Here is a 16,499-nt window from a genome sequence, read left to right on the forward strand (position 1 = left end):
CCTAATCTAACAAAAATAAAGTCTAAATGTATAATTTAATGGGAAAAAAACTGAATGATTCGACTTTCATAAGGCAGAAGTAGAAAAAAAATGCTGCATACTGGGCTGTTAAATTACATTTTAGTATTTTGCAAAAGAAAGTAGTTTAGTAAACTTTGCAGTTGGTATTGTTTGTATTTACTGTGATTACTACAGTGATTATTCTTACCTGTTTGGTTCTGTTCCTCGACTCAGAAGATAAATTATTATATGAGTAATGAGCTTGTGTGATGCCACAGAAAAGAACAGCCACTACACCTATAAACAAATAAATATATTTAAATTTGCAATGATAATGATGGATATTAATATTCCAGCGGTGGGGCGGAGGTGTTTGATCATGGGGGGACAGGGGCAGAAGACACAGATGGACAGGGAGAAATTGACACAGACAGATGGGAGGCCAAAAAAGAGCAGCTGTGCACTTGGCCCCTTCAAAATTTCAAAGAATTTTTTTCTTTGCGGGGCGACCCGGCAATGACTTGTTACCTCGCGGTTATTGTTACTGATTAGGTTTTTCTTTTTAACAAATAAAAAAGTACCTTTAACTTGATGGTATTTTAAACAGCATAAATCCATATTGGTGGCAAAATATGGTTTTATTTTTTAATGATTAACTATTTTAAGCAGTGTTAAGAACTGGCTCTACAAAAAATTATGAAAAACCCTGATTACATGTGTTCTGCATAATAGATCCCACCTATACATATTGATTGTTCATAACTGTCATTTTAGAATGATTTACTAATTCTAGTTACTTTAGGTCAGCGTTTTTCAACCACTGTTCCGCGGCACACTAGTGTGCCGCGAGATGTTGCCTGGTGTGCCGTAGGCAGGGCACCAACGTACTAGGGGGGCACTGCTCTTGGCACCAATGTACTAGGGGGGCACTGCTGCTGGGCACCAATGTACTAGGGGGGCACTGCTGCTGGGCACCAATGTACTAGGGGGGCACTGCTGCTGGGCACCAATGTACTAGGGGGGCACTGCTGCTGGGCACCAATGTACTAGGGGGGCACTGCTCTTGGCACCAATGTACTAGGGGGGCACTGCTGCTGGGCACCAATGTACTAGGGGGGCACTGCTCTTGGCACCAATGTACTAGGGGGCACTGCTGCTGGGCACCAATGTACTAGGGGGGCACTGCTGCTGGGCACAGAGTTAAATTTTTTAACATTTTCTAATGGTGGTGTGCCTTGTGATTTTTTTCATGAAACAAGTGTGCCTTTGCCCAAAAAAGGTTGAAAAACACTGCTTTAGGTTACTGCCCAGGTGCAAATTTGCTCACTCAAGTGATTACATTTGTAAAGGAAGCTGCAAAAAGACCCTGCAAAAGTTGCCATAGGTAACTGTACTGGTGCAATTGTGCCGATTGCTAGTAAATGAGCCACATTTTAAGAAACAAGCTTTATCACAATCAAATAAGATTGCACAGTGCCCTTCCTGTGACACAGTTGTATATTACTGCATCTACAGAATCTCTTACTGCAGTTGTTTTCATACTGTTTGGGTTCAAGACCCTCATTGTAGTCCACAATGTGTTCAGGGTCCCATTTAACTCATAAGAAGGGTAAATTTAATATCTTTACATTTTTTGCATAGTAAAAGAAAATATAACTCTAAGCAACAAATATACATTCATTACAATTTTGTAATGGTTTTTAAGTTATTTTATATATTATTGCTATTAAGAGCAGTGTTTGTCTGTCGTAACTGTTTGGCACCTTGTGACAAGGGGCAATTTTAAGGCCAATGGGGGGCTCCAAACTAAATACCACTTTAGGTAAAACAAAATGCATGTTTAGTTCCACTAAAAGCAAGCTAAGGCTATTCTGTTACCTGTAAATCCGCAAGCCTCTGCCAAGAGGAATGTACTCCAAGAGAGCAGGAAGAAGAGAGCGGTCTCCAGTAAGGGGAAGCAATGGAGCTTTGTAAACTTGGTCACGTTACCAGCAAGTTAAGAAAAATCAAACTGTAAAAGGCTTTATCAATTATATGGTAAAAAAAATACAGATCACCGTGTATTGTCATCTACTGTAATAATGGTAAGGTAGTAAGTACATAGTTATGCAACACTGTAATAATCCAGATAATGATAATAGAAACTATGATGGTGAATATAACAGCCCATTATTCTTTATGGTAATACCTCCGTATGTATGGGTGATTAAAGACGAAACAGATGGCAAAAATTAAATGGAGCTGCATGGGAAATATTGGGGGTTTTGAATCAGTAGAAGATAGATGAGAATATCTGAGGTGGAATTTGTGTCAGACTTACTGCAACATATGTAGCATATAATTGATATAATAAAACAAAAAAACACAACCAGAAAGGATATGAGAGCTGTTGAAATACCAGTACATACTCCCATAGCAAAAGAGCCACTAAATATCCCAACAAATACTCCAACAGACTTGAAAAATGCAGAAGCATCAAACGTGTGCGTGTTCTCCCCAGTGGGCTGGTAAGCGACTATTGACCTAAAGGAAAACAAACACAGCTATTTAGTTACATGTCTACCAGGGAAACAATAAGGGGCCTATTTATTATGGCATTTAAAACGAAATTCACAAAAAAAAAAACAAAAAAAAAAAAACCAATGTAAAAAGCTGTGGAACATAAATAGCAAATTTATCATGAGGTGATTTATTTAACACAGTCCAGGTGCCAGATTTGACACTGTTAAGTTCTGGTGAAACTAAGTTCTAAGAAAAAATATGTAAAAATGATGCCTTTTTTACAAGGCGAAGCCTGGCAAATTTTGTTGCAGTTTATATAAAGAAGCCATAGCTGCATCCCAGACTGGCTTCATGGTAATCCAGAAAAATATATTTATTAGTCACGCTTAACGGCCAACACATACAGCACTAAACTGATTAGCTGGTTACATGATACAATCTTCAAGGTCAGAGCCAAGATAATCAGACACATGAAGTCATGAGTGCTGAAAAGTCATTTGCTTTATATTAAGTGAAACAGAAATAACCGTCATTTCCAAATGAAAATGCTCATTTTACTAGTGATGGGAAAGCTCTACCAGTAAACCTACAGGGAATGTGAAATACAATACATACAACATGTATTCTGGAAATGGTGAAGAATTTTTAAAAATGCACACTAACGTGAATGTCAGACAAAAGGGGTAATTTATTTATGTAAAGGCAGTGTGCAATGTACAAAAAAGCTGAAGAAGTCCATTTTTTCACCTTTTGCACACTACTTTCCCGTTTTTCTGAACTGTGTTATGTTTTAGAGCACAGAGACCTGTGACCACCTCCATGAATACATTGCTGTTTTTAAAGGGGTGGTTTACCTTTAAGTTAACTTTTAGCATGTTATAGATGGGAGAATTCTAAGCAAATTTTCAGTTGTTATTATCTATTTTTTATAGTTATTTGCCTTTCAAATGGGGGTCACTGACCCCAGCAGATAAAAAAAGTATTGCTCTTTGAGGGTACAATGTTACTGTTGCTCACCACCCCTTGGGTGTTGCTCTCAGTGCCCCCGAACCAGGGTGTTATTTTTGAATTCCTGACTTGGTGGCAAGTTTTGGTTCAATAAAAACAAGATCTACTACCAAATAAAGCCTCTTGAGTGCGCATAGAGGCTACCTAATAGCCAATCTTAGCCCTTATTTGGCACCTCCATGAACACCTCCATGATGCTTGTGTTGCTCTCCAAGTCTTTTTACAATTCACTGTGGCTCACGAGTAAGAAAGGCTGAGGACCCCTGCTCTACATCATAATAAAAGTTAACTCAAAGGTGAACATCCGCTTTTAAGGACAGGACTGGCATGCACCTGCTGGTGAAGCACAGTGTAGCCATTCCCCTGGGCAGAAGTGCTTGTTACATGAGCACTAACAGACACACTCTAGTATCCATTACAGTGCCTGCACCTTTCCCCTGAGGAGTCATAAATGTCCACTGGGTGATTTGACTGCCTCTGATTTCAGGTAAAACAAAGCGGCGGTCAAAATGCAGTTTTCGGTTTGTCTCCATTTCTACAGTAATCTAAGGGAACATATTGTGCTTAAAGCACACACAGTAGTGACCTTTGCTCATAATTTCTCAAGCAAGTTTGACAGCCACTGCTTTCTGCCTGGTAAACATTATGTGAAAATGCCTGTAGGGTATATTCATATCCTGGTATTACTGGTCCTTTAAATCACAGCCATGATGGAATTGCAGTTTCTGTTGTGGATCCCTAATATCTGGTAGCGGAACTGCTCTTCTGTATAGCAAAAAAGAGAATTTCTCAGTGGTTTAGCACTTTTAAATTCCTTTCTATAATTCAGAAAAGCAGCTCCTTTTGCTCTTTTTGTTTGTGGCTGGGTTTTGACCTTGAGCTGGAGCTCCACAGGATTTCTGGTCCTGGGGGAAACAGAAAATGAATCTGCTTTATTGGGGTGCCCAGGGAGAGCTTCTATGTTGATTTAAATTTTAATAAAAGCCTTTAGTCCTGGATTAAAAATATTTGCATAAAATGCATTTTGGTTGGTACTTACGAAGACAATACGATGGCTACGGCATCATTGAGGACACTTTCTCCAAACAGTAGAGCATACAGATCTACATCTGCCCTCAGATCGTTAAATATGGCAAGGACAGTTACTATAAAAGAAGCATTATAGAATATCATTATTTTGCCACTACAGAGTTTTGATTCCTAGGAGTCAAATGAACACAATTCTTTAATGACTGATGTAAAAGATCCCGTTCATAACTTACATGTAAATATAAACTGTAGAAATGCTGTTATAGAAAATGCATTCACAGATAAATCCAAACTGTTTCATAGAAAATGAACTGGCAGATCCCAGCCTTAGCAGCAGCTGCTTGAAACCAATATGTGTGAAATTATTTTGTAGTCAAAACCTTTCCATCTAGCAACTCTTTGGGGGTAACCTAGGGATACTCTATGCAGCTACTACAGAGTTATTCAGCCACCTCACATTTAATTTCTGCAACTGCTGAATTAGTCAAACAAGTCACAGCACAATGCCTTTCGGTCTGTGGAACACAGGGTGTTGAGTGTCAGCAGATTTACACAGAATGGGAAACTAGCAATAAACACCCTTGAGAGCTATAAACTCATGTAAATGGTCTCCAGCATTTCTTCTCTTAGGGTAAGTTTCACCTATCAAATGTGCCATTTAGATTCCAGCTGAGCAACTAATGATCCTCCATGTAGATGGAAATTTTAAGGTTGATCCTGGGCTTTTCCCCCCAGAATTCATCCTGCTTTGCATAGAAATCAAGATGGTCTCTACTGAAGCATTGTGCTTTTCTCAAGGTTTGACTATTGTTTTTAAAGCTGATGTCACAAACAGAGATTAGTAGCTGTTGCATGAAGCGGCTTACTAACATTTCCATTATTGTGGGCTTTGTGAGCATTTCCCCCCTTAGGAAATAATGGAACCTACCAGGGAAAACAACTCCAAGTGAAACATAGACTGACATAATTCTTTAAAATGTGTGTACAATTCTATATAGGTCTACAATAATTTTAGGGGGTTAAATACAATAGCTCATAGCGTAATCCTGTACTGTCATAGAGGACTATTGAAAAAGAGAGACCTGTAGTACTAAAGCTTAATTGAATTAGTTTTCATTAATTACAGTCCACAGTTGTATGCCAGATAATCTACCCAACAAATGTACAATATTGCATAGTATTGTTATAGAGGCCAGAGACTCCCCGTTAAATATTATGTGTGCAGCCATAGATAGATAGGTGATAGACAGATAGAGAACTGAACTGAAACGTAAATGGTTACTGTTACTTGTTTTCTATGGAGTTACCATACCTGGATCTGTAGCTGAGATTATGGCTCCAAAAAACAGACAGTCAGTGTAGTAAAACTTGCCATCTAGTTGTCCCACAAGCTTCATTAATTTCACTACCCCATACATAAGATTCCTAAAAGAAGTAAGAAGGATGTGTCACTCCCAAATGTACCAGTATGAATGCTATCTATACTGAAGAGGCAAGACCATAAAATATAACTACTAAAAGTTGCACTTAAAACGTTTCCACCACCTTTAGGTCCCATTAACACCACTGCATTCAGTCTAGTTGGAGGGACTGTTGTAGTGCAAATCGGATTTGTGAGTGCCTAGACTGGTACAGTGGTACTTGCATACACAGATATCTAATACAAATGCCAGAGCCATCATGCCTTGTTTTTCAAGCAAATCAGAGCATGTGGAATAGGAACTTGCATTTAACTTCTATTAAAGTCAACATATTAAGCCCCCCCCAGGCTTCTCCAAGACAGAAATATTAACAGAGGGTCTTCTGAGAGAATACGTGTGATATAATATTTCAATTAAGCTCTGGGTCAAAAGGATGAGGAATACTGGGACAAAGCTTTGTACAACAAGACAGGGCACCGCTTAAGTAACTCCACATGTTGCAGCAGTTGAACTGTTTTCTATAAATGAAACAAAATAGCAGGCATTGCATCTGTGACTCACCCTATAATGAAGCAGGAGAGTGCAGTACCAAAGAATGCATAAGCGAGAATGGATCCAATGTTTCGGAAAAAGTGCCTCTGTATGAGTCAATAAAACAAATGCAAGGAACACATTTTAAAAGGGACCAGTGAAGGCCTTTGGTTCAAAGAAACAGGATAACAAACAAACAAGCTTTAATAAGAAGATTCTGGTCACTGTGGTGCTAAAATACTCACTGATATATCTAATTTCATTAAGCAATCATAGAAACCTAAATAATGTAATTGTGGTGAAAATAATTCTTTAACTGTTCAGCAAATCACAGCACTTAAAGGAACAGTAACACCAAAAAATGAAAGTGCTTTAAAGTAATAAAAATATAATGCACTGTTGCCCTGCACTGGTAAAACTGGTGTGTTTGCTACAGTAACACTACTATAATTTATATAATAAGCAGCTGTGTAGCCACGGGGGCAGCCATTCAAGCTGGAAAAAAGGAGAAAAGGCACAGGTTACATAGCAGATAACAGATAAGTTCTGTAGAATTCAATAGTGTTTTATCTGTTATCTGCTATGTGCCTGTGCCTTTTCTCCTTTGAATGGCTGCCTCCATGGCTACATAGCAGCTTATTTATATAAATTATAGTAGACTTTCTGAAGTAAACACACAACGTTTACCAGTGCAGCAGCACATTATATTTTAGTTACTTTTATACACTTATATTTTTTGGTGTTACTGTTCCTTTAAGTTGTTAGGGAACTGCAAAATTCCAGTGAAGTGTAATTCTGGAATCACAATCATTGGATGTGAGTGTACTATTAAATCATACCAGAATGTGCAGTCAAAAATTGTCTATAACAATTTTATTTATTTTTTCTTAAATAGTACTTTGTTGTCAAAACTAATAAAAAAAAACCAAAACTTTATTTTCAGGATAGCGTTCTATTTGAGCTTGTCAATTATATTTGGACTGAATGAGAGCTGATGGTGACATCCTGTGGCCAGTCAACATTTCTGCATTAATAATGACAAATAAAACAGATGAAAAAGCATTTATACGTATGTGATTATTTGAAATAGACTTAACAGGGTTGTGTAAGGCACTTTATATCATTAAATCAAAGTAAAAAAAGGACAACAATATTTCTGGTGGCTAAAAATACAAAAAAAGACAACTAACACCGTCAAGAAAAAAATGTTTCTACTTATTTGGCAACCCCTCCAGCTGACTGGTCAGTGAGTGGGCCAATAACCTTGGAACACAAAGTAGTACGGGGCCCCATGATTTTTAAAGGCAGCCCTGTTTAAGGGTCAGTAGACCTAGAATTGTGAACTGAAATAAACAGTATTAAACAAAAATGCATTTTCAAAAGTGAATCTTCCAGGCTTACCTTTTTTAAGCTATATCCAGCATGGAATATAATAGGAGGTAATAAAATATTGAAGAAGACTTCAGGGTCAAAGGTTACCTGTAAGAAAAATAGTAAAAGGAGTAAAACCCATATACAGTATTGCTCGTCAGCATATAAGGTTCTGGCCTCAATCATGGACAACTTGGTATTTGCTAAATATTTAAAAATATTTAAAGTTGAAATTGTATACTAGCATGCCAGGAAAAAAAGCTGTAATATGTATAGGGACCTCCTTCTTTCGGTGTCTGTTAACACGTGCCATTTAAAGTGGATGTTAAGGCATTACAAAATCAGTACCGTTCTTATAAAAAAAAATCTGATCGAATGCAGTTCAATTCCCCCTTTGCTTTAGTTGCTCTGACTGCTGCGAATGGAGAATTGTACTGCATACAATCAGGGTTTTTTTTTTTTTATACATTAAGGGTACGTTTCTTACTTTTGTCTTTAGATCCCCTTTAATCTGTTACTGTATATCTGTATTTTTTATATATTAAAATAATACTAGTACTAGAACTATATAAAATAAAGATTACACACACACGGAAAAATAACAATTAGGGAATAGCATGGGGGAATAATGAGAAATAATAAGGAAGTTTCTGCCAGTTAATTTTCTTGGAGCCACAAAACCTTGCATGACCAGATTGACCTGGCGCTCCTCTTGAATCCCATCTCTCAAGCAACCCCTGCAAATATGAGCCATCTCCTGCAGAATTTATTGATTCTTTGTCACAGCTTTATAAAACTTATTCTGCTTTTTTCTTATTGAATAAATTGCAGAAAAATACTCGATGACTGGACTATTAACGATAAGGGGCCCAACATCACATGAAGCACTTAATGCTTATGGCTGCCTTATACCCAGACCGGTTCAGCTGCCAGTATAATGCGATTTGATGCGATGCGATATGTGATGTATTGTGGATACTGAAAGGCTGGAACAATACACTGAAAACATTTACTGTACAATTTAGCACATTCTTTTTATACCCACATGTGACTATTTTTTCACCTCTGAAGGTTAACAGGTAGAAACAATGACACTTTAAAAAGATTGTCACAAAACATAAGTCTGTATAAACAGGCATGCAATAGTTACCAGTGGATAAAATATTCAGTACAAACTACATGGTACAGGTATAGGACCTGTTATCCAGAATGCTTGGGACCAAGGGTATTCCAGATAAGGGGTCTTTCTGTAATTTGGATCTCCATACCTTAAGTCTACTAAAAAATCAATAAAACACTAATTAAACCCAACAGGATTGTTTTGCATCCAATAAGGATTATTTATATCTTAGCTGGGATCAATTACAAGGTACTGTTTTATTACTACAGAGAAAAAGGAAATCCGTTGTAAAATTCTGAATTATTTGATTAAAATGGAGTCTATGGGAGATGGGCTTTCCGTAATTTGGAGCTTTCCGGATAGTGGGTTTCCGGATAAGGGATCCCATGCCTGTATTATTATAAGTTACTTATATTATTGTAGCAAAAAGAGTTGTTACAAGAAAAACCCACATTTCTAGCAGTTTCCTATTAAAAAGAAAAAATGACACTATAAAGCTAAAAGCTAAAGAGAACAGGCTGCAAGAGCCATTACTTAGCAACAAAGATCTAACCCATAATAATACAAGCAGCTTGTATTAATAAAGATTATAACCAATCTTTAAAGGTCAAAAACATGCAAAAACAAAAAGATATTTCAGTCTCACTGGCTTGCCTTTTTTCTTTGTTGTCTGCTCTGTCTGCTCAGATTTTGTTAAATGTTTGTATTGGCTATTCAAGTGGCTCTGGAAGTGCTCTTATGCCTGCCACTCATGGGAAGATTTTCAAGTAATTCAATAATTCAGACTGAGAGTCAAAGAGATGGTCTGTGTTCAGTGTGCCAACACAGGGATAAACAACTAGTTTCAACTACAAAAATACATATAGGGATATGCGCATTCTTCATATTTAACCATGCAATGTAAACAACCAGGCAGATACCAAACTACCATGGATTGTCCAGTTTGACTAATTATTTGGCATGTTAGGTAATAGAACCCTGAATAAAACACTTTTTACTGATTTAGGGTAATGGCCTACATTTCAGTTAAAAAGCAGTGGAATTGCAGTGTGGCTGCCCATATATTTGAACGTTAAAACATGTATAATGCCTGGGAAATCACTATTCCATTGGTTTTCATTGGGTTTTGTTGGCCACCCAAGAGGCAACTTCACACAGGCCTCAAAATGCCCTGTGTGCCATTACTCTTATAAAAGACCTACGAGTACATACAGATATAATACGCATCTGTGTTGTTTGGATTTTAATAACATTATGCTTAAACATATAGGACAAAAGTTTTTTTTTAAACTGTTTACAGTTCAAGTGTAGGGCTTACAAAATATTGGTTTCCTTGTGTGTCTAAACTAGCATAATTTTAGCGAGATAATGAAATAGATGTTGCGTTAATGTACTTCTGCCACCAGGGGGTGACAAGAGCTCCAGCAGGATTTTAGAAAGGATTATTTATTTAAATTTACAGAACAGGTGTCATAAATAAACGCTGCATATTCTTGCTCTGCGCAAACATAAATGCAATCAGTCCCCTCTGAATCATCTGAAAGGTGTAGCATACATGACTGCCACTAGCAATTCTTACTGCCTATTTCATTTGCTTTAAAAGACTTGTTCACCTTTGCACAACATGCACAAATCTAACAGTTCACAGTTATAAAACAATCTTATAAAACTACAGTTGCTTTTTTACTTCTTTATAGGATGCCATACATAGTACTACCAGCAGAATTAACTCATATTGGCTGTGTCTCCTGTCAGTACGATGCTGCTTCCCATGCCTGTGACAGACTGCTGCAAAAATCTAACATAACAGTGTATTAGATTTGTGATATGCTGAGTCTATTTACTTATGCCATTGTAAGGGAAAAATAAACCAATGGCCTTTCAATTTATGCAACTGGCAAGAGTGCACAAGCAACTAAATGAATTGGTCCAATAGGAATTAAGTAAGAGCAATAACTGGACGTGGTGATGTAAGCATATAGGTAGTTCTGTGTGTGTCAGTTTCAAAATAGACCACTGCCACCCCTTCTGAAAACTGACCAGAAAGGCATGAGATGGACTGATTTAACAGGTATAAAAAAGTAGCTTTTACAGTGGCCCTTTTACTTTTTATGGAAAATGGATTTTCTGAAATACTGACAGCATTTTTGGTGGTTTAATAAGATTTGGACATTGTATGTATGTATATATATATATATATATATATATATATATATATATATACATACACACACACACAGAGACACACTCACATATATATTTTTTTTTCTACCCACAGAAATGAGCAGCAAGCATCGTGTACACCACAAGTAGCAATAAGTCTCCTTCATCTGTAAATTAATGTGGGCTATACTTTGTATATTTATGTGAATATGCAACACAAACACACAGTTATGCTGTCTGTTTAAAATACAGATTTGCTTCTAAAATGTAATTTACCAAGGTTCCAGAATAAAGTTGCTCTGGTAATGTTTTCCCTCAGAACAGCAATGTCCACCAAGTCAATATAAGCCATAAAACATAGATGTACCTACTTTTCTCAACATATCATTCTGCTCCATGTTATGTATCTTCTCTGGGATAATTTCACCTTTCAAGGTATATTCAAAGAACTTGCCACTGACATTGACGAGCAGCGTGGTAAAGGCTCTCTGTTCTTGGGTGCAGCTGATGGGTTTATCGTAGCTACTGCTAGAAGGTGTGCCATATCTTAATATCACCCCAACAATCAGTCCTTATAAGCAAAGAGAAAGAAAGAAAGAGTTGTTGGATAAATGCAGGTTATATAAGCCATGCAGTACATTCTGAAGAGATACTGAAAAATACTTATTTTAAATACAATTTTTTTTGTAATTTCCTAAATGATTCGCCATAGTGTTACTAAAGTATTCTGTGTAATATTTCCATTAGAAAAACATGTTTCAGTTGTCATCAAGGAGTAGTGCCAATTATCTACAGACCACTGAAAAACCACCAGGCAGAAGTACAGTCAAAAAGGGGTTGTACTTAAAGGAACAGTAACACCAAAAAATGAAAGTGAATAAAAGTAATTACAATATAATATACTGTTACCCTGCATTGCTACAACTGGTGTGTTTGCCTTAGAAAGACTACTATAGTTTATATAAGCAAGCTGCTGTGTAGTCATGGGGGCAGCCATTCAAAGTAGAAAAGGCACAGGTTACTTAGCAGATAACAGATAAATCTCCATTATATGGGGTTTATCTACTAGTTATCTGCTATGTAACCTGTGCCTTTTCTCATTTTTTCCAGCTTGAATGGCTGCCCCCATGGCTACACAGCAGCTTATTTATATAGTAGCTTTTCTGTAGCAAAAATACCAGCTTTTTGCAGAGCAACAGCACATTATATTTTAATAACTTTAAAACACTTTAATTTTTTGATGTTACTGTTCATTTAAGAATTAGTATGTGTAGTGACATTTTTACTGAATAAAGGTGGAGGTGTAGGATTCTGAGACACAAAAACAAAACAATTACAATCAGTGGTATAAGAATACATTGAGACAAGAGGTCATAGGACCCTACTTAATATTCAAACACTCTGTTATGATCCTATATTTGGCTTGGGGGACCAGCCCAATTTAAAACCTTTCCAAAGAGTGGATCTTAATGTGTATGGCCAGCTTAAAGCGACACAGACATGAAATAAACTTCTTTTTAAAAGATGACTCAACATAAAAAGTTACCTATTAGTATTTTTTACTTGAAATTCCTAAACCTGGCTGTTTTCCCCAATCGGACTGTCCCTTCTCAGCCTGTCATTATAGCTTCTAATGCTAACGGACTCCAGCTGCACCAATATAGCAGCCCACTCATAGAGAAACATGGGGGATCAGATAGGTAATGTAAAAGCATTGGGCAAATACTTTTATGAAATATATATTTTGCTAATGGCCGAGTGCAGAGAACCTATTGTTGTTTATGTGGCCACTGCCTAATGGTTTAAAATTTAGTGGTGAGCACAACTTTCCTCTTTTTGCTAAGCTGCGCTGTCCTCACATTAAAAGGCTCATTCTTGTATTTTTGAAGCATTTATGCACATTATCAACAAATACATAACTGACCAACAAAACATTCATACAACAAATTATGATTCTCTAAAGGTAACTTTGGACCTGATGTGTCCTAAACATCTGGTCTAGTATTTTCTTATGTAATATGAATATGTACAGAAAGCCAAATCTTTACAACCAAAATATGCCAGAAAAATTACGTTTACTGTCTTTGAACTTCAGTAAAATTATAGCCATCAGATATTTTGTTTTTCAGCTTGAACTTGGTAAAAAGCCAGGCTATAAGGCTACTTATGTTTTAAGGAGTGTATGTTGTAATTGTGCTATAAATCAGCAAAAACTTTATTATCATGCTCTTGGCAGGGCTATTAAAGGATGACATTACTGGCAGATGCCGTTTCACAGAACAGGCAAATAAGGTCTATTTATGAGAATGAAGACATGAAAGCCTTACTTCCCCCATGAATGTTTTTTTTTTTTACTATAAACACCTTCATACTGTATGCAGAGCAAAGATTTAGCTGATTAACTGTGCATTTGTCAAATTATAAATAAAAGGCACAAAGGTAAAGGTTAAAGGTGCAGTGCATTTTGGCCAGACATGTGGATTGATTTGATCAGCATTAACAGCAGCCCTTGCTTGGGGCTGACAAATGACAAAATACACTTTCAATTTGAGTCATAACACAGCCCAGTGTTTACATAATCAATTATTGCAAGAATATACTGTTGGTTGACTATAAAAAATAAAGACCGGCTGCAGACAGTGAAGAGTGACATTTTTTCGTATGGTTTTGCCATGAAAGAACGCCCATATACTACAATGGCTGTAAAAAAAAATGATGCATGGAAAAAACAAATGTTGCGTTAAGCGGGACATATTCGCCCATCACCATCTGCAGATTGTTTTGGAACACCACTATTTAAAGGACGTCAAACCCAAAAATACCTTTTTTCTTGATAAAAGAATACATAATATAAGCAACTTTCCAATATGAATTTATTGAAAATTTGCAGTGTTTTAAAAGTTATTTGTAAATGTAATTGCTATTGAAAGCCACATTTGCTAAACTCCTGGTGGTTGTTACTTTTTAAACAATGTTGCAAAGGTCAGTCTTCTTCAGTAAGATAGGTCTGTCAATTTGCTGCCTTGTGTTACATTGTTTCAAAAGTCAGAGCCACCAGGGCAGAGAATTAAAAAAGGACAGACAGACACTGCCTCTGATAGCAATTATATACACAAATAACTCAAAAAAGAAAAACCATTACAAATTTGTATGATTGTATATTGCAAACCCTGCTTGTGCATGCGCAGTTGGTGGTAGCAGGAAATCTGCTTTAAAGGAACAGTAACACCAAAAAATGAAAGTGTATAAAAGTAACTAAAATATAATGTGCTGCTGCCCTGCACTGGTAAAAGTTGTGTGTTTGCTTCAGAAAGTCTACTATAATTTATATAAATAAGCTGCTATGTAGCCATGGAGGCAGCCATTCAAAGAAGAAAAGGCACAGGCACATAGCAGATAACAGATAAAACACTATTGTATTCTACAGAGCTTATCCATTATCTGCTATGTAACCTGTGCCTTTTCTCCTTTTTTCCAGCTTGAATGGCTGCCCCCGTGGCTACACAGTAGCTTATTTATATAAATTATAGTAGTGTTACTGTAGAAAACACACCAGTTTTACCAGTGCAGGGCAACAGTGCATTATATTTTTATTACTTTAAAGCTCTTTCATTTTTTAGTGTTACTGTTCCTTTAACTGCGCATGCGCAAGCAGGGTCCGTGTCGGTGGTGAGACCTGAAGACTGTTCAGTTGCAAAAAAGATGTTGGCCAGGTACGCAGCTGCGCTACTTTGCTGTTTTAGTGTGGGGTTAGCGATAGGGACATTTGTTAAACTTAGAGACTAAGCGATAAGGGAGAGTTGAGGGGGGTAAGGAAGTGATCGTTAAGGGGGCTTTTATAGCCCGGGGGTAAAGTTCTCCTTTAGTAGAAAAAAAAAAAGGATACATTTAAGGTGAACCTCTCCTATTCACCATGGCCTTTCCCAAACTGCTGTAATTAATAATTATATATACTTTATTCTTCAGGCAAAAAATTACTGCAAATACAAATGGGGTAAAAGTGGATAAAGCAGAAAAGTAATCCTGTAATGCTCACCAGGCAGAGGTGCTCTGTAGCACTTTTGTCTCTTATTTGGTATGTATACAGGAAGATAACAAGGTCATATTTAATCTTTATACAACACACCTTGTTCCCTTCACACTGATTACTTCATTGCTACAAGCTTCAACAAAACCAGAGCAAAGTTAGTGACAACCATGTATACTGCATTATGTAACAGTCTATTTTGAATAGTTAAAAATCCTAGGTATCCTACATTGCTGCTGACTCCATGTCCAACCAATTTCCATTTTTAAGGAGGCCTGGGATGTCATTGGCAATTAACACACAGATACATACAATGTCAGACTAGTGACTACCAAAGGTCCCAAAGCCCAGCAGATGGCTATATGATGGTATGGTTGCTGTCTGCAAGTTTAAAGTGGGCAGACTTGCAGCATGACGAGACACTAGGGGCAACAGGTGGTGGCACATGCTAGTAAAAACAATTCACCTGGACCAGGCTTACCAGGATTTTCCCCAGACAACCCAGTGTGCTAGTCTGAACAACATTATTAAAGCCAAGTGCCACACAAGAAGCATATATTATCATAGATGGCCAGGTTTTGAAGGACATTGGCTGTTTCATGTACCTCAGCATTGTTAATTGCAGAAGAACTGCACATTTTAAAGATGGTTTACAAAGGCACCCTAAAAGGAATACTAGAACCTCAGTAGGGCCACACCAATACAGGAGCATAAGTTGCAAGTTTTGATCAAAATATCTGGTAGGTCAGACTTAAAGTGATACTAACAACTAAAAATCTACTCTTCAAAATATGAATGTATGTAAAAAGTTACCTATAGGTCATGTTGATCATTTTTCCCTGATGGTTCTGTTTTTGTGAGTAACTATTACTTGAAGTTCCTAAACCTGACTGTTTTGCCAACCTGAGTGTCCCTTCTCAACCTATGGTTGGTCAGTTATAGCTTCTAATGTAAACGGACTGCTGCACAAATATGGCAGCCCCCTCATAGATTGGATAGGTAATGTAAAAGCACTGAACAAATACCTCAATGTCAAAGTTATAAAGAGCATGCAAAGACAGTGTTATGACAGTTATAAAAAGAGGTTTTATTTCTGGTGTCAGTATCTCTTTAAGGTGACCATACAATTTCTTGTTTGGGGAGATTGCCAAATAAACAGACCTTTCCCCGATATGCCCACCTAAGGTGGGCAATATTGGGTTAAATTAATGGTTTGGCCCTAGGGCCAAACAAACAAATTACAATGAGGGAGATAGGATCAGTCAGAGTGAGAACCACATCAATGAGCTGATGTGGTCCCCCATTGACTAAAAAAAAAATTAAACCA

The 16,499-nt window shown here is 37.1% G+C and overlaps 1 protein-coding gene across 2 annotated transcripts in view; it reads right to left on the reverse strand.

Annotated features, from left to right (window-relative positions):
- slc9a7 (solute carrier family 9 member A7) overlaps window positions 1-16,499 on the reverse strand; it is a 47,277-nt gene that overhangs the window by 19,258 nt on the left and 11,520 nt on the right. For both annotated transcript variants that reach the window (XM_012956513.3, NM_001127431.1), the window contains 8 exon segments: window positions 11,517-11,716; window positions 7,893-7,970; window positions 6,522-6,598; window positions 5,852-5,964; window positions 4,550-4,655; window positions 2,382-2,523; window positions 1,879-1,984; window positions 209-297 (listed from right to left, as the gene is read on the reverse strand). In XM_012956513.3, coding sequence (XP_012811967.1) covers window positions 209-297; window positions 1,879-1,984; window positions 2,382-2,523; window positions 4,550-4,655; window positions 5,852-5,964; window positions 6,522-6,598; window positions 7,893-7,970; window positions 11,517-11,716 — 911 coding nt within the window.

The sequence above is a fragment of the Xenopus tropicalis genome, chromosome 2, assembly GCF_000004195.4.
Source record: "Xenopus tropicalis strain Nigerian chromosome 2, UCB_Xtro_10.0, whole genome shotgun sequence".
Lineage (NCBI taxonomy): Eukaryota > Metazoa > Chordata > Amphibia > Anura > Pipidae > Xenopus > Xenopus tropicalis.